Raw genomic sequence first — 23256 nt, forward strand, 5'->3', positions numbered from 1 at the left:
GTTGCTATCACAAACAGCAAAATTTATGAAATTCATTAGACTAAAAAAATAGAGAGAGAGATAAAAGTTAAATCAGAATAGCCAATAACAACATCAGCTATAATTTGGTGCCTTTATTTTTATAAACACTACTGTTTATTAAATCAAAATTTTAAGCAAAGCAATAGAAGGATTCTTTTCTTCCAAGATTGAAAATCACTTTAAACAATTTCTGTAGCTTAAGTATCTTTTAGGCAAAATGTATTCATAGTAACAGCTATACTGAAGCTTGAATGATGATGAAGTGAATTTATCATTAAATGTAAATAAATTAAGAATCAGTGCCACATTATTATTATTGTTGTTCTGTTATTTTTTTATAATAAAATTTATATTAAAATATTCTTCTTTCATACATTTACATTAGATAATAAATGAGCCAGTAAGGGAAAAAAATTTACTTTGAATAATCATATATAATCAATACGAATTATTAAATAAAGCAGACCTCCAATAAGTTTCCAAATCTGTCATAAACTAACCATAAAACTGAGCAAATATATTTTAATGAAAATGTGTGTACTCTGTATACACAACCAAGGATCGAGAGTTAACTAATTACCATTCACTTTAATCAATAAATGTTCACATACCGAAAGTAATTTCTAATTCTTGATCCTTGGTTATAAATGCCCGCTAGAAAAATGGGGTGAGAGAGTAACAATTTCAAGCAAGGAAAGCTAAATTAAACACAAGCTACATAAACATTACATAAGCTAAGTACATTAAAGTTAGTAGTAAACTATCCTTTTTCATTCATTCAACTTAGATATGTAAACTGAACAGTGAAAATACTAGATATTTGTAAAATAGAATCTGCATGTTTTTACAGAATTTCAAATCAGTATATTGTTCTGTTTTCTTTTATAATATTTACAAAATATTCATTACATAATTTATAAATATCTCAGCCATATTGAGGTTTTTATGTAATTATATAAAGCAAGGCTTCACATAAGGCCAGTTTCCAAGAACCTATCAATGACATTAAGTGAATTTTTACTATATGCCAAATAATACAAACAAGATAGAACAACAACAACCAAATTATAGCTGGATCATGTTTGCAACCTCCAGCATTTATTTTTCCATCTCAGAATCAATTTTACTGTTAATAAAAGTAAATTAGTATTTTTTTTTTAATAAGAATACTAATTTTTTCTCAAGATATTATAACAGAACATTAAGTGATGACTTTGTGTATTATACTGTTTATTAAAAAAAAAAAAATGCTTGGCTTTGCTAGTGGAACCAATCTATTATTTAAATAAATATTTGAAACAAAGAAATCAAACAAAATCAATTGTCAAAAATTATTTTGAGTATTTTAATTTTTGAATGCTGTCATGGAAGGAATAGAGTTCTAATAAAATAAATATCACAGTAAATTGTTTCTCTACATTATGACCTATATAAAAACAACTCAAGTATTCTTTTTTTAGTTCTACAGATAATTTACAATAGGATAAAAAGTAAAATGGAGTTTTGACAATAAGAATTTTCTTCTTAAACATGCTTATTTAAGTTTTAAACTAAGCAGTATTTCAAATAAATTACTTATTTTCTAAAGGTCTCATTTACAACAACATAGTTAAAAAAAATTGTATAATGCTGCAAAATTGCCTGTCCCGATTCTACATTAATTTACATTATGTACAAATATGTTTGCTGAGATTACAGATCTTTTTAGCCTTGTGTTAAGGCACTATATCCAGCTCCAAGACCCCAACTAGTTTCAACACCATCAATTTTCTTCACCAGCTGTAGGAATATATTTGCAGCATGTAATAAATTTATAATAATAAGAATTCAAATATTTTTCTCATAATGAAATTAATTTTACACACTCACCACTAATTCTGTATCCATATTTAATCCTAATCCATGATGTAATAAAGCAATTATATATGTACTGTCTAAGCACAGGAAAGCTTGTTTTAAATTTGTCTTGTTGCATGCTATAGGGAATATTTAAATATTAAAAACAAATCGACATATATGATATATACAAAAATCTTACCTTTACTAGCTGCTTTTTTATATTCATTTATTGTTAATTTTCCACCCTTCTGCCTATCTGTAACATTTGTAATTTGTATCAATTTAAAAGCATATTTAGATAATACAGCATAAATAATTATACTTAAATAATTATGTATTTAAAGTCATTAAATTCTTTTCTAAACACACACAATTCCAAAATCTTAAACTGCTGAGTACAAAATAAAAGTCAAGGGTTAGTTTACAGTCCAATGACAGCATGGTACTGCTAAAGTTCACAGTTTTATCACATTAATTTGATGCCTAGTGTAGCAAATGACATAAATGCACACTTCTGGTGTAAAGACAATTTCAAAGTTGAATGATGTTCAACTTTGACATTTGATGCTAATGCAGTGTTTCACTGAATTATCTGTTGGCCAGAATTTGACTATAAACTGGACAATGTTTTTATCAACAGCAATGGCTTGAAACATGTTACCATTGGACTGTAAACCAGCCTTAATCAATTTGTAGCTCTCACAGCAACATTCACTTACAGAACTTCAAGTTAAGATGTTCAGTATATATATAAATAATAAAATCATATGCTAGATTTTTAAGTACTGACAAATGATCTGCCATATTATCATTTGGAAATATTTAAAAATCTAGTTTTTGATTTTGCTGTTTTTATATATATACCATACCAATGTAAAAGTGATAGCTGGCTGAGAACCATAGATGCTAAGTTGTCCCCAATTGACACTGTGAGTGACCAGTATGGTTATATCTAAATCTTGGCCCACCAATGGCCAAGTAGGCTTCATTCCCTGAACACTGGGAGTTCAGTTGTGGGTTTGCGCCTCACTCGGATGAGCTGATCACTTGGAGTTTTCCGGTTTTCTCCACGTCTGTAACGCCTAAATAGGAGCCAGTTTCCCTTAAAAAGATCTCCTGGAAGGCATTCCCTCTAGTCAGATTGCCCAAGTGTTGTGTTGCCATAACTAAACAAGCAAACTTAGGATAAGCATCATCATCACATAAAGTTTAAATGACATGTATTTTCCAATGAGCTTTAATAGCTCTGGAAACAAAGATAGGTTCAAGTCCATCAGTTAGGCTAACTCCAGGCAATACTTTTCTTCCAAAAATTTTTAATAATTACAATAAAGTCATTTTTAATTTAAAATTAATCACAAGATAGTAACCTAACCACCTACCTCTAGTCAAATTGTTTTATATCTAATTATTAAATTAGCCTTATTATAGCCTGATAATATGGCAGATTGTTTGGTAACATTTAATTTGTAATTACAACCTTATAAAGTAACATTAGTTTGTAATTTCATCATACATATTTCATAATCCATGTCAGAAGCTCTATTATTTGTTTTAGTACATCAATACTAAGGCTAGGACAACTAGACACTAAAAAAATCATATAAATGGCTATAAAAATTATAACTTATGTGCAAATGGAACACAATTTTGAGGCTGCAGTTGTTAATTTTTTTACTGCTAGAGTATTAGGTAAATTTCAAGAGAGATTTTATTCTAACAAAGTTTGAAATATAAAAATATACTGAAAAAATATAGCAATTAATAAACAGGTAAAGTCACTAAAGCAGTTTCATCATAAGAGTATCTTATTTTTATTTTTAAATTAAATTTTTGTAACAAAATAATTTAAGTTAGAAATGTAAAACTGGAAATCTGTCCAATCACAAATCTATTTTAAATATTCATCAACATAACAGTTGAAAGTTATCAAAATACAATGAACCATAATGTTAATCCATGCTGTTTTAACATAAATTTAATCAGCACATGTACAGTACTAATTCCACTGTGTATAATAAACATACCTATAATACCCATATCAGCTGCCCTATCAAAATAATATGATAAGGCAAAAATAATTCGTTTTGGCAATTCTACTGGATGATCAACAGTCATATTTAAAAATGTTTGGGCCTGTTTATAACATGAATCAAAATTATATTTTCCAGATTTCATTCCTCTGCAAAATATAAAAATTATTATAAGAAAACAAGTATTTTCAAATAAAATTATTTGATAAGATCCAAACTCTAAAACTTGCTTCACTAAGTAGCTTTTTCCTCCATAGATCCATTTTTCCTTTATACTTGGGTGGATACAAGGACTATTAAGAATTTCATGACCTTCTTCAAATTCTGAAAAAATTAGAATTGTTATAATTCATTTATCAATGCATAATTGAAAAACTTGTTATATGATCTCACTTTTATGACTTGTAGTAGACTGCAGAATTCCTAATCTTGCTGACATCAGTCCCAAACCAAGGTAACTGAATGTTTTAAAAACTGAATTTAAATAATAATGATTCCATCATAAAAATAATTAAATATTAGCACTATGGTACCTGTGTGTATATAAAATAATGGATTCATTTTGGATTGTTCTCTTTATGATGTACTCCTTTGGACTAAACACAAGCGTTTTCACATCATTGGGAGCAAACGTCACTTGTGTGGATCCACCTCCCAAGTCTAATGTTGCTATGGAATTTTCATCACCTAACAGATCTACAATAGTGAAATTACAGGAGCTATTTTATAATGAATTTATTAATGCTTAAAATAAAGAAACAAAAACATCATCATAAGCAAAGAGCAAATTTTATAGTCAATCACAAATCTAAATTACCAAAGTGGTTTAAAAGCAAGCAGTTGGGCCAAATTATATTGTTTAAAACTAAATCCATATTTAGTCCAAAAATCAAATCCAGTGATTTTAATTTGATAGATTAATCATAAGCCATCTACAACATAAATTTGAATAAAAGTTTTAACACAATTAATTTACAAGATTTTTTTTCATTTACTTATTTAATAATGTAAATGCGTACACTTTTAAAAGTATTACAGTAAATTATTAACAATAATATTTAAATTGAGATTTACATAAAATACTTTTTTGAAAGTTAAAAAAAATCTATAATTTCTTAAATTTACAGTAGAAAATTGTTATACAATAAGACCCTGCTTAATGCTGCCTCGGTTAACACTGATTTGATATAACGCCATCTGTTCAAAGCCTGGATAATTCTATATATAACATTATAAAATAAGACCTCGTAAGCTCAAAATTTATGTTAATTGAAATTATTGCGGCATTTCATTGATTCATATATAATATGGTTATTCTCAAACACGAACCAATCAGCAAAAGGTGGCAATTCATCATAGTGCTGTACTTTCCTTAAATCTATGTTTGTTTGGTGTAATTTTGGAAAAAATATATCATCATGGATACCATAGGCAATATCGACTTTGCTTGGCAAGAATTAGCTGATAAATGCATGAACGGAGTGTGGAAGAAGGTATAGCTGGAGGTATCCAAGAATTCTCAACGAGAAGAGCCTATCATTGACCAAATTGTCAACCTAATCAATATAGCAGGACTAGATGTAGACAAGCAGGATATTGAGGAGTTACTGCAGATTTCTGGTGAGATCCTTACTGACCTTCAAGAACTGGCAAAACAAGGAATTCGAAAATAGTGATTCTGAAAATGAAGAACCCCAAAGAATTTCTCCACAGATTTCCTTAGTAAAAGTTTGGTAATGATAACCAAAATCGTTGATCAAACTGTAACGAATGATCCAGATTTTGAAAGGAAAGCAAAAGCAAAATGTTTGGATGTAATCTTCTGCTACCAACATTTGCTTAAGGAAAGAAAAAAAAGCAACAAATGAAACTACACAACTTTATTGCAAAAAAACAAGAATTTCAGAAAAGCCAGGACCTTCATCACAAAAATATGAACTTTACATTTCTGTGTGCATATGTTTGTGTTATTTAACATATATTATTATGCAAATTAATATAAAAATAACTTAAAATTAAAGTAAAATCTGTTTATTTTTGCCCACGTGTTCCCCTTTTCTTATTCAGTGTTAAAATGACCTCATTTAACACTGTTTCATTTAGCGCTTTGTCATCTAGGAACATATCCCCCATGTTAAGCAGGATCTTACTGTACTTTCTTTACATTACACCAAACAATATATCAGGGGTAGCCAGACCTTGTCACAATAGAAGCAATATATCAGAACATATCAGAAACAATATATCAGAAATACATGAAAGCTTCATTCTATATTGGAACAGTATTTTTTTATATAACATATAAATTCTTTGTCTATATATTAGGGTAGGGATCTGATATATGGGAGCCAAAATAAGGTTTTTAGAAGAGCCACAGTTTAGCCACCAATGGTAATATATTTACTTAATGTGTCCATAATACTATTTAAAATACCTCTCATTCTAATTAAAAAAGCAAAGCTGAATTTATTCTGATTGTCATTTATAGAATTCTTTATATGTTTCCTAAAAGGGATAATGGAGTAGCTAAAACAAGATTAATGAAAGAAATGGAAAAAACATTAAACATGTTCATTTTTGAAAATATTAAGGTTTCATGTTTTTTGAACTGAAAATAAATTTGTTTTAGGTATCAAGTGTATTACTTATGAAATACATTAGTATAATTTTCTCTTTAGTCATTACTCATATTCTTCAATTATACAGTGTGTGTGTGTATATGTATATATACACACTGTATAAATATTAGCATTATATATATATACAGTAGAGAATCGAAAATCGGAATCAATTGGGGACTGGGGTTGTTCAGATTAGTGATTTGTTCCGATTACCGATTATGTACGAATAAATATATTAACCTGTCCAATGTTCAAATTTTTCTCCGTTGCGTGTCGCTACATGTTGAATTTTCGTTGATTTTAAGCCTAACGTAAATTTTTATAATAATAATCGAGGATATCGTATCGTTAAAAATTATTTCTGCATTTTGTACAAACAAAATAAATATATTGAAGAATATAAAAACATGAAAATTATACTTTAGAAGTAAATTTAGTATCAAAAACGTTCGATTCAGCACAACACAGTCCGACTGAAAATCGTTCCGATTACCGGCGATTCCGATTACCGGGGTTCCGATTAACAAGTCTCTACTGTATATATATATATATTATAATGCTGATATATTTTTTAATGTAGTAATATTGTAAATTACAAAAGAATATTCTTAAAATGGTACAAAACACTGGAATTAAGCCATCAAAAATAGGACTGTGGGTAAATCCTCCAGTACATCAAAATAAATAATAAATAGAAAATATTTAGATATAAATAAATAGAAAATATTTTTAATTAGTAAGCTAATTAATGAGATGGATAAAATGTAAAAAATTTTACATTCTTACCTAGAAGGAAATTCACTGTAAACCAGGCAAATAAACCTGTAAATATCAACAACATTTATTTAATGTTGATAAAAATTTAATAAAAACACAGCAGATAACTAAACTACTATTAACAATACAATTGTAAAATTGATTTCTCATATTCTTGTACTAACTGAAGTAAATGAATTTTAGAAATTTATTGATTACATCTATAAGTCCTTGATTATAGGCCTCAGGATGCCAGCCACCCTACTGCCTGTAACTATCATTTGTTTTTTTTTATTAGTTGTTTCTACTTTGCTGCTAATAGTATATTATCCATTAATATATGATTTTTCAGAAACAAAGGGATTAGTGTTTTGTAATGGAGGAAGACTGTTAATAAAAATTTTATTAATTTTATGAAATGTAGAAATTACTTTTTTCCCTAATTTTAAATATTTAGGATTGAACTTTTCCTCCTCTGGAGTTTTTAATTATCATTCCAATAAAACAGAAAAAGATATACTACAGAAGACAGGATGTCTTTTGGCACTACAGACAAAATGAGAATGAACACTGGTAAAGCAATGTTTAAACTTTTTGTTGCTATGTTAAAGTCTAAATTGACATATTTGATTCCAGTCTGAGGTTTAGATCTTATTGAGAAGATGCAATTAAGATATTTCAAAAGATTATTTAAGCTCAAACATTCAGTGCCTGGTTCTGTCATAAGACTGAACCAGGCACTGAACATTTGAGCTTAATTAATCTGGCGAAATTAGGGAGACTCCTGTTTGAGTTTAATATTTTAAAAAATATTTTATTTTATTGATCTTACTCATCACAATCTCCATTATTGTGTTTATGATTTTTTATAGAAGAAAGGAAATTCAAGTAAGAGAAATTTGGTGTTAACAATGAAAAGCATTTTTGATAATTTAGGCCATTCTTTTGTATTTTTGAATCATTCACAGCTACAGTTACGAATTTATTTGTGTGATATAATACAAACTAGATGTGATCAATTATGGAATCAAGATATAATTTATGCTTCAGTTCAGCAACATAATATTTATGAAAGAAATACAGGTTAGCAGACTGCCAATTACTTAAATTATAACATTGGATTGCCAATGAAAAGTTTGTTAATGCAATTACATCTTAATAATACCAGATTATGTTTAGTGGTCATTATATAGATATTTCTAAGAGGCATTGTTGTCCATATTGTATTACCAATCACAATTGTATATTAACATGTAATTTTGCATCGTGCTCAATTTATATTTGTTAGAGAGAGATTCTCACTAACAATTTTTTAAAGAATTATTTATATGATAGAAATATGTCAAAGGTAAAGATATATAAATTGCATAACTTTTTGGTTAAATCCTTGTATTATTTGTGTTAACTGTATTTTTAAGTACAATTAAGAGATCATTATGTGGCTGCTTATTATTAATTTTGTTTTATTTTCCCCTCTTATATGGGAGTATTACATCAATTATCCATTAATATAAGCATTAATTATGCCTTTGATATTTCTATGGAAATTAAGTTTAAGAATAAAAATCATATTACATACCTTCATCCTCTCCATCCATAACTGATACACTATCTTCACGTATTTGGAATGGAAAATTGTGAAAAAGAAGTTTCACCTGTTGAAATAAATAATAAAATTTACAGTTGTGATAATATCAATATTTAGTTTAATCTAATGATGACCTGCAGGCCATGTGGTCCTACTATGGTCCCCAAGGTTTAGCAACATGATCTTATTCTCTTGTTTTTTTGCCTCAAATCATTATGCAATCTTAATTAAGCTGATATTCACAAAGAACATTAAAACTAAACTCATCCAGTAAAATGATTAGAATAAACTATTACTTGTCTGCATATCATTAGCATACATTATTTTAGTACCTAGCCTACTGGTGATTATTAATTAAGTATGATGGTACTTGACAGGCTTAAAACCTGCAACTCAATAAGAGAAGACACATGCAGCCTGCCAGAAGCCTACAAAGTTTACTTGAACAATCTTTTCTGGATGAGAGCTACACCACTGGCCTAGTCTAGAAAAATTACTAATTAAAAACAACCTTTATTATATTTGGTATTTTACATGTTTATCTAAAATAAACTCATCGTTTTAGTTTCTTGATGATTATCAAAAATCATTTAAATTTAAATATATCTCCACAAGTCAAATAATGCAGTGTGAAGAATTAACTTGATAGTAAATTTTGATGTACATTGTAAAATGTAAAGAAAGTTAAATCCATTTTTTGTTGTTGATGTTACTGCTATTTTCTGTCACAAGGGCCACCTAACCCAAACTAGACCATGATCCTGTACAGTAGGTAACCATAATTGTAAAAACCAATAACAAGTTTGCACTCTTTATATAGGACCTAGTTAAGTCAATTACAATGAACAATTATTTATTGTGGCATCATCACAATGCTGGGCTGCAATTTTTAATCATATTCTTAATTTATTGAATTTAAAATGTTCTCCAATCTCAAATTTGTGGTGTCTTGCCCCTGTACATCATACTTTTTCTGATAATAGTCATGACAATCATCTACGTAACTCCATTCAGAGAGAAATTTTTTAATTGATTTCATGTGACTTCCAGTCTAGACCAGAATTTTGTATATAGTTAATTGGTGCCTCCTGCCCAAGCTTTCCATATCTGGTCTCAACTTTCATCTATCTAACACAGACAGACAACAGTAGGAATTTTTAGGTCTACAATTTGTTTTCAAATTGCAGAGCAACAAGGAAAAATATACAAGAAATATAACAGTAGAAAGTCAAAAAGGATTAAAATCAGAGCAACTGTAAAATGTTAATAGCACTTAAAGACAGTTGATTTAAAAGTTTTTCAAGTATATATATAAAAGGATAAAAGGTTGACTGTTAAATGCTTTATACAGGCAGACCAAAAAATATGACAAATAACTAAAATATTTTTAATTGTTAAAGCAAAGGTACATAAACAGAATATAGGTGGCTTATCTCCCATGAAAAAGTGATTATGTGCAAGATCACTGTTTTATGTGCAGTCAAGCTAGAACAACTGAAAGCTAATTGATTTAACCAAATATAAATAATCACACATTCAATTCCAATTGGATATTATGAATATTCAAAAACTACACAATGCTGTGATAATTCAGTTTATTATTACAAGATTTAACAATTACATTTCAGGAATAGGTAAATTTAAAAGATAATATATTAGAATAAAAATAAACTTAATAATCGATCTAATCTCCTTAAGAAGCTACACACACTGTTAGCCATAAAGCTGTTCAAAATATTTTTAAAAGTCAAGTTTACTCCTCATTTATTTTCATATTAATTTAAGAGTATAAATAATATATTTTTTGTATTCCTAAACAAGCTTTTTCTTTTTCATGTTGAACAAAATTTATGATTAAAAAAAAAACACCCTGCAGGGATAAATCAATAGAATTAGAAACAGTTTAGTTTCACAATCCCAAACTCTGGTAAAAAAATCTTAATCATTACTGCAAAATGAAGCTGACATTACAGAGAAAGATCTAGCACACATTCTTTCAAAATCTTATGGTTTGTTCTTTGCTCATTTCATAAATCAAATGTACAGAATTCCTGAACATTTTTAATATAGTTTCTGGGAGTTTCACAGATTTTATGGATGGCCAGAACAATTCATTTTCAAGAGCTTCATGGCCCTCTCTGTTGTATCCGAAAAATTATAGTAATCATCAGACAAGAAAGCCAGTTTGTGTACTACTGAATTACAGTATATGGAAAAGTAATTTATTCAGGACAGTTTTGCATGTGATAGTGTGTTTCAAAACAGACTGAAGCTAAGAAATTCAAATAAATACAATAGAATATATGCTTATGAAGTAATATTTTTGTGTAGGAAGCAATAATTATAAATTGAACATTAAATAATTGTTTTCTATACAAAAATGCATATATTCCTTAAAAATTCTATAAATATATCTGGAATTGTTGACAAAAGCTTTTTCAATTGTTGCAAAGAAAATTTTCATATTTTTTCTCTCCTTCAAAACGTGCAATAAATGTTCACTAATACAATATAATAAATTCAGTAATATTTTATTATTATTGGGCTGCAATTTGAAAAACTGTAAACCTATAAATTCCCAATGTCATCCATCTGCCTGCCTGTTCTTCCTTAATCTCGAGAACAATGCTAGATAGATGAATGTCAAGACCAGATATGGAAAACTTATGGACAGGAGGCCCAAATTAACTATATACAAGCTTTGATCTAGACTGAAAATCATATGAATTCAGTTCAAAAATTTCCCCCTGAATGGAGTTACATACATTACTGGCATGACACTCTTGTTATCAGAAAAAGTATGACATATAGAGGCAAGACTACTAATTTTAGATGAAGAACATTTTAAATTGAATAAATTAAGAATATGATTAAAAATTTCAGCCTGCATTGTGATGATGTCACAATAAATAATTGCTTATTTCATATTTTATCTTCCATTTGGTTATTTGCAAGTCAACAGCATTTGAAATTTCATTTATAAGATTTTATATTTTCTAAATAGCTTATATACAAGTGAATTACAAATTCAGATCTATTAATTATGATTAAAACATTAAAACAATTTATCAATAATAAATTGTTTTAATGTTTAATATGATGCTGTCTTTCCAAAATAACTTCTATCATCAGTTTTTTTGAATATAGAGAAATGGAGAGTGAGCTTTACTATTTTTGTTTGTTATATTCTTTTTAGTTAATGCTTGTTTGGGAAATTTTGGGATACTCCCAACCATCAAAATCCTAAATTTGTTTACCTGACCAGATATCTTTGAGAGTAACACTATTATTCATTTGGGGTGATAATTTGGAATATAAAATTGTTAAATAACCATTGTATAAAGTATTAAGCAATTAGCCTCAATGTTGAGAGATTACTGCAGGTAGCAGTAAAGTTTTGGCACCAAAATCTAACAAGTGAATGTAAATGAGATAAGCCACTGTGCCCAATAATATAAATAGACAATAACATTGACAGTTTGAGGTGATGTTTTTCTTGACAGTAATGATAGGTTATGAAAGTTCTCAGTGATTACAAAATGTTTATACTTTTTTAGTTTTTCTTTTTGTTGGTTTGTGGATAGTAGTAACATAATTTGTTTGTTAATCAATTTTGATTAATAGTTATTGCTTATAAAATAGTCAAATTATTAATAAGTTTTTTTTGGTGAAATTTAATAATTTAAACAAAACTATTTAAAAATTTTTCCATTTTGTTTCATTTTCAAATTTTGCAACATTTTCTTAATTATTAATATTGTTATTACTAACACATACAGTGATCATTCAGTGCAGCCTGAGTTAGAAAGTCAGAAGCCTAACAAAATTTAATACCATTATGAACCTTTCAGAGTTTAAATTCTAAAAGGAAGTGGAAATCAATTGTCTTTTGACATTTTCTATCAAGTGTAAAATAAGTAAATATTTGCAATTATTTCTAAATTTTGCAGTGTTTAAATTCTTATTACTTTGCTATGTGGCACAATCTATCAAAAAAATATATTTTTAGGCTGAAATTTGAAAATTGTAGACCTATAAATTCCACTATCACCTGTCTGTCCATCTTTCCTTAATCTAGAAAACAGTGTTAAATAAGTTAAATTCAAGACCAGATATAGAAAGCTTAGGAGCAATAGGCCCTGATTAACTATATATGAACTTCTAATGCAAACAGGAAATCATGTTATTTCAATTCAAAAATCTTCCTCTGTAAGGACTTAGTTAGATGACGGCATGACTCTGTTGCTAACAGGAAAAGTATGATGTACAGGGTTTTATGATAAGCATTCTGATAACTTTATGATAAGCATTCTGAACAGCATCTGATTTAAAATGTAATGATCAGTTTTTTCTGTGTGTACTCATATGCATATATTTGTACAAATATCATTTATTTCACACTGTGAGATAGTTTTCCTTCTTACGGGAAAAAGTATTACAATAGAGCATCGATTATCTGAAACAATTTGAGACTGGGGTTGTTTGGATAACTGATCATGTACGAAAAAATATATTAACCTATCCCATGTTAAAATTTTTCTGTTGCATGTCACTTTGCATTGAATTTTCATTAATGTTAGCCATGATTATTTTTAACAAATTTTCGTTAGGCTATAGTATTGTCAAAAATTATTTCTTTATTTTGCACAAACAAAATAAATATATTGAAAAATACAAAACAAAAACAATTACATTTTGGAAGTTAATCTAGTATTAAAAATGTTCTGATTCAGTATGACACACAGTCCTCAGAAAAACACTACACAAAACCAGCAAAGCTCACCACTCACGATGGGAAAAAGCACCTTATTCAAATACTGGTGCATCTTTAAGTACCCTCGCATGGTGCGCCAGTGCTGCCAGCTAAAACACAAACAACAACAAAAATATTGGAGTAACCCAAAAGATAGCCAAATATTGCCGCACCACATCACTAGTGGAAATTTGAATTTGCTGAAATACTTTCGGTTAACCGATGTTTCGGTTGATTGGTGTTCGGATAATCGATGCTCTACTGTATATACAGGGATAAGGCGCTACTAATTTGAAGTGAGGAGCATATACTTTAAATTAAATAAATTTAAACAAAATATGATTCAAAATTACAGCCTAGTATTATGACAATGTCACAGTAAATAATTGCTCATTTTTTATAATTTATTAAATCCACAAGTTTCCAGAATGTTTTTTGAATTCTGCCACACAAGGGTGTGTGTCTTGGCAGCCATTAAGATACTGTGTAGGTCTGCAGTTTTTTATTTTTCGTTGGCAACATGCCTTATAAAACTAGTTCAAGTAGACATTGTGCAGTGATTGGCAGCCATAATAGCCAGAGAATTCTCTATAAGTGGTTTGAAGCTGTATGCAATGTATATGAAAACATAATGCATTGATATTGTCCACATATTCAACCGTTCCACTTAAATTTTCATGGCGTGAAAATGAATGTAAGAGAATGGTTAACCAGCCATGCATGTATAGTACATCTAGCTAGATAAATAACTTTGCCATCATTAGACACAAGAACACACAGAATGGTTACTTGCACAAGGTTTAAGCTGTTGCTAGTTTTTTTTTTTTTTTTGCTAAAATGCTACAAGAATTTAGATTTAGCGACAATTTTCTTGACACATTTCACTAAAAAACTAACATTTCCCAAGTGGTTAAAGCATCTGGTGAAAACTAGTAAAAATACTCTCTATAATTTAATATATAAAAACAAAGTAGGTGTTATAAATGAATTTCTATTAGTAATTTCAAAATCAATTATATCCTCAATTCTGTAGGTCTGCAGTTACATAGTTCTTGCAGTATCTTAATGGCAGCTTGACAATGGTGCCACAGTATGAGAAAATGTATGAACCTTCTCTGGAAACTTGTGGATATAAAAGTAAGAAAAATATCCATATCATATGAAAATATCCTATTAGTTTTGAAAAGATGCATCTAGTGTTTATATATTTGTCTATATATAGTTACTCTACGTACATGTCTACAGAAAACAATAGATACATTATATAAAGCATTAATTATAATAAAATAATATACCTCATTTAAAATTTTGTCTGCTGAATCAGATGGAAGTAACCTTAAGCCAGCAGTAGCTTTTAACAGAACAGGAGTTTTATGCCACTTATCAGATGGAACAATTTGTGTAGCTCTTTCCAACAATGGTACAATACTTTCAGCAGCCTGTCAAATAATATTGTTGTTATTACTTATATATCATTTGAAAATTTGAATATATCATATTCAAAATATAAATCAATCCTTTTATTTTAAAAAGTAGATGATATTTAATTAAAGTAATAAAATATCTTTACTTGCTAAATTAAGTATAGAATGAATTTTTGTTAATATATTAAGCTAAATAATGTGTGTGTTATGTTAGATGTTTAATTGTTCTTTAGTATCACTTTACAGACTTGCTTTGAATACAGTTTTAAGCAAAATGTCCTTGAAATTTCTGTTCTAGGGCTAAAAATTTAGTTTTGAAAATATACTTAGATCCCACATAATTTTATTACACAACAAAATCTGCCAACTCACATTGAGTTAATAAAAATTGAAAAATGCCTTAATTGCAGAAATATCAATTACCTTGTGTGGATTCTCAGAGTAACTAGATAATCCTGGTCTAACTTCTTGGAAATATTCATCAGACAAAATTAGATGTTCACCTGCAATAAAAATTAAAATTCATTAATTATCTGACAGAAAATTATCACATGAAAATAGTCAATATTTTTAAATGTAACTAGTGATTTTATATTTATTGAAATATTTTTTCATAAAATGTGGTAAAAATGTTCTAAATCAATTTTACTTCACCAAAAATTTTTTTAGACAATCTTTTTTTTTAAAGTCAAAAAAATTAGAATTATTTTCTGTAATTCATGTTTAGAAATATTCTTAATTACACTTTCTATCAATTTTTATGAGCTTTCCACAAGTATCCCAAATTTTTATTTTTGGTTACATTATACCAAGAATACTGTGAAAACTGAAAAAATTTATTTTTATACTTTTACTGCATTTATGTAAATAAAAAGCATTTCTTTAAAACTTATATTTTTATTTTCTGTCTTTTAGTTTTGTGTTTTTAACACTGAATTATCAAAATTATTCTTGTTTTAGCATTTAATTGGGAATTGGGTGAAGAATTGAGTTACAAGATTTTATGTAGATAGTACAATTAAAATGGGGCAATGATTTGTACTAGGTGTAGTGCCATCGATTATCAGATTTTAACAAATTTTAATTTTTTGCTAATTACTAAAATTGTTTGCAAACTCCAAAAAATATCATCATTGGAAATACATATGTATGCAAAGTTTCAAACAAAGCAGAAATTGGGGAGTATGTGGAAATTGAGTTACTTTATCTGGACAGACAGACAAAGTTAATAAAAAGTGTATAAAAAAATATTGTATATGAAACTGAGTTTGTAACCTTACTTTCTGATCCTCTCTCTCTCCCCCTCAAGCAACAACAACAACAACAACAACAACAACAACAACAAAAAAAAAACAGTCATAACAAAAATTCAAATTATAAATGATTATATACATACACCTCTAATAAGTAAAACAAAATAATAATTTAGATGAATACAAACTAAACAAAAAAAACTAACTTACGTTGAGAAAGAGTTCTTGTTTTGTTATCTGAAAGTAAAAAAATTAATAAATAAATGAAATAAAATCTTTAATTTTCAGTCTTTTCCAAATCTTCTAATTCTACTTCATTCTAAAATTTTGATAATGATAATATGTCGATAAAGTCTCTAACTGAAAATGAAATATCTAGACAGTAAATTTTTTAAATTATAAAAGTGTAACAGTATATCATATCATTACCCAAGAATTATTGAAAAATTTGATTTTTGAATGTTTTTTTTGGCTTTTAATCACAACAAATAATTTCAATACATTAAAGTAAAATATTTAACATAATTCTCAGCAAAATTTTGTTTTTTGTTCTGAGTTACATAATTAAACCAGAATGCAAACTTGACACTTACTAAAATAGAATATAATTAATAGATATCAAATATGAATATAAGAAAATATACTCGAATTATTTTCTACAAAAGGTTTAACGTAATAAACTAAAAAGTTGTTTGTGCGCTTTCATTTAAAAACATTGTTTACTTATAAAAAATTAAGTCAATCATTTTCATTTGAATTTCATAGCTAAATATGTAAATTCTGTTACATACACTAAGTTCAAATCATAATTATTTCAAATAAATTTAATATTATGTCCACACTGAATAAAGCAGAACTCTCTTCTTTAATGTTGAAATATATCATTCTATGAAATGAATCAAGGATTTTGTATTTAAAAACAGAAGAGTGATTTATTTTATTTGAAGTTTGTCATCATACTCAAAACAATAGAATTTTAAATGAGCATAAACTGTCAAATAATTCAAATTCATTATTCTGTAGAAAAATTTCTACAGAATAATGAATTTACACAGCAAATTCAAAGATATTTACAGAATTTACATATCATCCTAAGTTTCTCATATTATTATTATATCAAAACAAAAAGAATGTAATAATAATTTTGTAATCAAGATTTATCTACAGCAATCATGTACTTACAAAGAAAATAAAAATTTATAGAAAATCTTTATAATATATGCAAAAACTCAACAGCTCAAGGAATCAGCTTAAACTGTTTGAAAACAAGAAAAGTTTTAATATGTAAATTTTCATAATAAAATGAAAATATAACCTACAATATAAAATGTTTATTTAATTATTTTTGTTATTTATTTAAATATTCTGAATTGTGTGTTAGAGTCTATATATCCAATTATAATTGAAAATAGTTCTTAAAAACTTTAGAAGCTATTGCATTTTAAACTATTTCAGTAATATTAAAAGATATCAGAAAAAGATCCACCGGAAAGTACAGAGAAGAATGAAAATCATTTAAAGAAACACTTCATATAATTTCTATTATACAGAAATTAATATTTTGTATATTGTTAATTCATGGTGTGGCTCAAAAGTCAGTTAATTTTTAATTACAATAAAATAATCTAAGAATAGTTTCAAACAGCTGCATGTTACGTGTAATTCAATGGCAGATAACAACATGCAGCTGTTTAAAAAAATTATTTTAAGAATGGTTTTGAACATATATATTTTATATCTTAGTTAAGATGGGTTACACTATACATTGACTTTTAAATACACTTATTTTGACTTATAACTGACTATTGGGCCACACTATACATTGTCAACACTCAAGTAAAGTTTCGAGTTCAAATCTTTAAATTTTCAAATCATCACTTGAACATTTAAATTATTATTGATTAATGATCTACTTTATTCATGATAGACTTGAACTTTTTCAGCTTTGTTTTAATGCCAACAGATAAAAATAAATGTATAAATTATGTTTCACCAAATTTTATTGTATACTGTGATTTTGAATTAAAATTTGTAACCAATTAAATATAAGCAAAACTAAACACAAAAAAAATAAGTGAGAAACAATTTTAATTTAGAATTATATAGTGAGAAACAAATTTAATTGATTTTTAATTGATTAAATTTGTTCTCACTATATAACTCTATAAATTAAAATTATGTTATTGTGTCATAAAAATTATTATTAATACAAAATACATTTCAAAAATTCTTCATAGATTAAACTGAACCACTACTGTAATTGCTTTTTGTTTTCTGTTTCAGTTTGATATTATGATCATCTATTCAGCTTTTTTTTTCCATTTTTTTTAATACTAAATTTAAAAATTCGCAAGAGAATTTTAATTGATATGTTTTAATTTTAGTGGTTTGAAAAAAAATTAACTGAAACCATTTTTCATTATTACACTAAAAAACTACTGAAGATTTGAAGCATTAATTCATGCAATTATAATATGAAAAACAGCAACAACAACAATGGCCAAGCACAATTCTAAATGAGACCATCAAATAAATTTAATTTGAAGTTTTAAGAAGAGCTGCATAATTTTAAATTTTACATTTATAGAAAATTTATATATTTCTAGATAATATCATTTTCTATAATTCAAACACTTGTTAGAAATCCTACAATGACGAAAATAGAATATATAATAAATTAACATGGTTATAAGCAAAAATAGTGTTGAACACAAAAATCTTAGATATATTTATTTTGTAAAAAATATACTTTTATATTGAATTTATACTATATAAAAATATTTAATATTTTTTTTATACAGGGTGTCCTGCTAAAACTGGCCCCACTCCCTAACTGAATAAAACTGAGCCACTTTAAATCATTATGCAAGTTTCCATAATGTGAATAAAACTTAAGTTTTCAAAAAACTTTTTTTTTGTCTAATTCTATTTTGTCTCATTTGTTTTTTCCTCAATAAGAAATTACAGTAATTTACTCAAGTGATGAGTGATTTTACATGGGACATCCTGTATTATTAATATATATATAAATTAAAATTTTGTAGTATCTTTTAATAGTATTTAAAATTACTTACTAGTGTTATTTAAGAAATTAAATACATGAATTCTCGTTCCTGTGCTGCCACCATCAAATATGATGGCATATATGTTGTTGGATGGATCTGCGGAAGATAACTCAGAAAATGGACCTACCACAGGTACTGATATTGTCAAGAAGTACAACAGAACACATAGGAAAGAAGCAAAGCTGACAATCATGATGAAATACCACTGTTTAAATGTTCTAATTCTGTAATTAAATCTCATGCATGAAATAGTTGAGATAATTCCAATTTTTTACTACTTAATCTGAAACGAAAAACAAAATTTGTTTTATTAACATGTCAAGAATACTTTTAAAAAATTCTAATAAAATTCTATAATATAAATTAAAAAATAAAGTAAAATAACACACACACCCTATATATATACATACATTAAATTCCTGCAATAAATATTGAATTTATTACATAATGATAAAACAAAAACTTAAAACATTCAAAACAAAAATTTTGGATTATAGAAGTTAATACAAAATTCTGAACTTTTTGAAGAAAATTTAACCTGTTTTCTAAAAAGTTTTTCTGTTGTAATTTTTAAAAAAAAATAATTACAAGCTTTATTAAATAGAAGGTTAATGTTTTATAAAATAATCTTTTATATCAATAATATATATTATCTAACAGAAATTCAATTGCAATGGTCAATAAAAGCATTTCAATATCATTTTTATTATTATATGAAAAATAGTACCAGATAATATTAAAATTTACTAAAAGATGATTTGTAATATTTATTTAAGGATTATATTTAGTCTAATGACCTTTTTACAATGCCCCAATACAACAGAACCAGTAATCAAACAAAAGCCTTTTAATATGACTTACATATTGTATGTAAGAAAATAAACAAAAATTTGATATAAAATAAACTGTAGCCCAATATGTTCAATCAACCAAAAACTTGAACTGCTGGATCATCAAGAAGCTAAAACCAAGCCATTAATAGGGTCATAGCCCATTAATAATCTGGTAGTTCAGGTCTTTGGTTGATTAAAAAAAATCTGTCATATATATTTTTTAATTTGTTTTTGTATTAGATTACAATTATCTATATTTTTTTTAATATCTTCTCTTTGTTCTGAAAATAAATGAAATAAAATAAGATTGATCTCTGACCCAGAGACAACATTAATTTGCTATTAAATTACAAAAATAAATGTTTAAATATTGTAAAAATAATTAATTTATTCCACAAATAATTTGTAAGTACCAATGAATAAATATTAAAATTATTATTCCTCATAAAACAAGTAAATAATAAAAAATAATTCAATATAGTATGAGTGACTGGTATTTTGGTAAAATAAAAATCTTGCATACTAAAACACACACAGCTTCAGCTTAAAGCAACTAAACCGAATTAAGTAAATAGCTTTCCAGTTAGTAATATAAATATACCAAAACAAAAATATTTTAAAATAATATTTTATATACAACTCAATCATAAATGTCAAATTAATTTTATGCAAGTGCAAACAAACATTTTGGTTTTTAAAGTTCCTAACAAAATTATTTGAATTGTTTTTTATATATTTATATAAACTGTAAATAAGGAATATCAATTTTACAATTATCATGATTTTCAATTGAACACAATCACTATAAAAAATTAAATGTCAGAAAAGATAATAAATACAAACTTTAAATTTTATAATAATGGTTTAACATGTTCAAAAACCAATTTTCCTATCAATATGCTGAAAATGTTTTTTTTTCCTTTTAATCATAATATGCATGTTAACAGCATCAAAAGAATTTTTACGGTCTTTCTCCAAAAAAGTAAGGCATGATGGCTCAGTCTGTACCAATAAAAAAAATTGATATAAAGAATACTAATACAAAACCAATGAATAAAATGTATTCTTTAAAGTGTACAATAAATAATAAAAATAACTTACTTTCTTATAAACAAGAAAAAAATTTTCCAAGCAAAAACCCTGGAGTAACATGAGTATCCTCAGCACATTGGGTGAGACAGTATATGATGTTCAAAGGCATCTTCAGCACATAATGTGCTAATCATAGCCCAATCATAAAAGAACAGACAGAATTTTATTTCAATTACATATAACTAGCAGATATGCCCAGCATTGTTTGGGAAAAAGAAGAACATTAAAAAAAAATTATATTAAGTGTTTGGTTATTTAGCCAATTATTACCATGTTTATCTCAAGGTATTCAATAAATAAGAAAAAACAATGTAACAAAACAAAACCACAAAAATCTACTTTGAAGAAGAAGAAGAAAATTGATCTTATTTAAATTCATATAACAAATTTATCTAACACCATTCTCGAGATTAAGGAAAGATAAAGACGAATGGACAATAGTGGGAATTTATAGGTCTACAATATTTTTAAGTTGCCCAACAAAAATAAAAACAAACGAACTATCAGATTGAGGCAAATGGAACAAAGATTCCTGCTTGGCACTCTGAAAAACTAAAGTATATACTTGCTAAGAATGCAATACTCAGAAGGTATGGAATGGCACAACATTAGTTGACAATGATAGACAGGAATTGATGTTTTTCAACAAAAAACAGTTGTTGACTTGCAAGAGAAAATAATTGAAGACGTCAAATTTTTTTTCTATTGTTAACTCTAACATACCATTCACATCCAAAAATATGAAATGGTAATTGGCCAACTAATCAAACTTCACAAATAATGTTTTAACCAAATATTTAAACTCTGCACCTAAAAACACATTTTGTGCTTGTTGGCAACTTTGTTATTTAGTAATTTTCCTATTCAAATGCAATCATCCTGCTGCAGGAAGGGGTTGAAATTAACTCAACCAAAAATAATCATTGGTCTTTTCCTAGATGGGAGTATAGCCCCTGAAAAGTTTCATTGCATTTGCTCAAATTGTATTTAAATGTATAAATAACAACTAACAAAACTTTCTTCTTTACGATTAGATATACAAAAGATCAAACAGAATTATCTTCTTTGTATAATCTTATTTGTATATCTATTAAATTTGTTATCTGCCTTCAAAACTATCTTATGGTTAATTACAATATATTAGTCACAAGACTAACTTACCTTAAAAACAGAACAAATAACAACAACAAATAAACAGAGGATCAAATTATAGTATCATAAATGTATTTTCTGTACTAATTCATAAACTCCAATTTAATTTCAAATTTAAAATAACATATTTCTGAGTGTTCAATAAAAATTTCACTAATACTGATATATAAAAGAAATTTTAATTTATCTGTATATAGATATTTGTTTGAAAATGATTCAGAATGATAAAGTTTTAATCCAAAAGAAGTAATCCCTTTGTTTAATATTAAATTAAAGAACTGAACATTCAACTTTAATTATAAATATTGGAAATTAGTCCCACAAATATGAACTTTCTTTATTGTAACATTTTTTCACTATAATTCATACAATTCATTTATAGTATTTTTATTTACATATAGTTTTTTCATTCATTCTATTTAATCTAGATAAATTAAAATATAGTTACTTTCTCAATATCACTGATAATGTTCTGATCCTTTTATCATACTTTTTTTTTTAGGTAGATTATATTGTATTGACTGACTGACTACAATTTTTACATTCTAAAAATACTAATGTAATTTAAAAACATTTATATAATTCATAATTTAGTAATAACTGAAGACAATGACTAAAGTTACAGAACTATTCACAAAAATTATAAATAGAACTAAAAAAATAAAGTAAATTTTTAGAACAAAGTAATGGCAAGGTTAGATGAATAAAAAATAATAAATTCAATTATAACTAAATATAAATTTGAATGACAAAAATTATACTTAAATTTAAAATTATTGTCATAGAAAAAAATCTAAAATAAATTTATAAGTTGGTTATTCAGAAT

General features: G+C 26.7%; 1 protein-coding gene across 3 annotated transcripts in view; it reads right to left on the reverse strand.

Moving 5' to 3' along the window:
• Positions 1-1352: 1352 nt before the first annotated feature.
• Positions 1353-23256, reverse strand: part of LOC136983670 (ectonucleoside triphosphate diphosphohydrolase 5-like) — a 45390-nt gene continuing 23486 nt past the window's right edge. For 2 of the 3 annotated variants that reach the window (XM_067280479.1, XM_067280480.1), the window contains exons 3-15: positions 19363-19636; positions 16499-16525; positions 15459-15538; positions 14907-15050; positions 8850-8925; positions 7301-7336; positions 4427-4589; positions 4287-4351; positions 4124-4217; positions 3888-4042; positions 2060-2116; positions 1891-1997; positions 1353-1800 (exon numbers count right to left, since the gene is read on the reverse strand). In XM_067280479.1, the coding sequence (XP_067136580.1) occupies positions 1726-1800; positions 1891-1997; positions 2060-2116; positions 3888-4042; positions 4124-4217; positions 4287-4351; positions 4427-4589; positions 7301-7336; positions 8850-8925; positions 14907-15050; positions 15459-15538; positions 16499-16525; positions 19363-19594 (1311 nt within the window). In that variant the 5' untranslated portion in view covers positions 19595-19636 and the 3' untranslated portion in view covers positions 1353-1725. The remainder of the gene's footprint in view (positions 1801-1890; positions 1998-2059; positions 2117-3887; positions 4043-4123; positions 4218-4286; positions 4352-4426; positions 4590-7300; positions 7337-8849; positions 8926-14906; positions 15051-15458; positions 15539-16498; positions 16526-19362; positions 19637-23256) is intronic. The other variant, XM_067280481.1, reaches the window with a different exon arrangement.

The sequence above is a fragment of the Centruroides vittatus genome, unplaced genomic scaffold (genome assembly GCF_030686945.1).
Source record: "Centruroides vittatus isolate TY-2023 unplaced genomic scaffold, ASM3068694v2 contig_884, whole genome shotgun sequence".
Classification (NCBI taxonomy): domain Eukaryota; kingdom Metazoa; phylum Arthropoda; class Arachnida; order Scorpiones; family Buthidae; genus Centruroides; species Centruroides vittatus.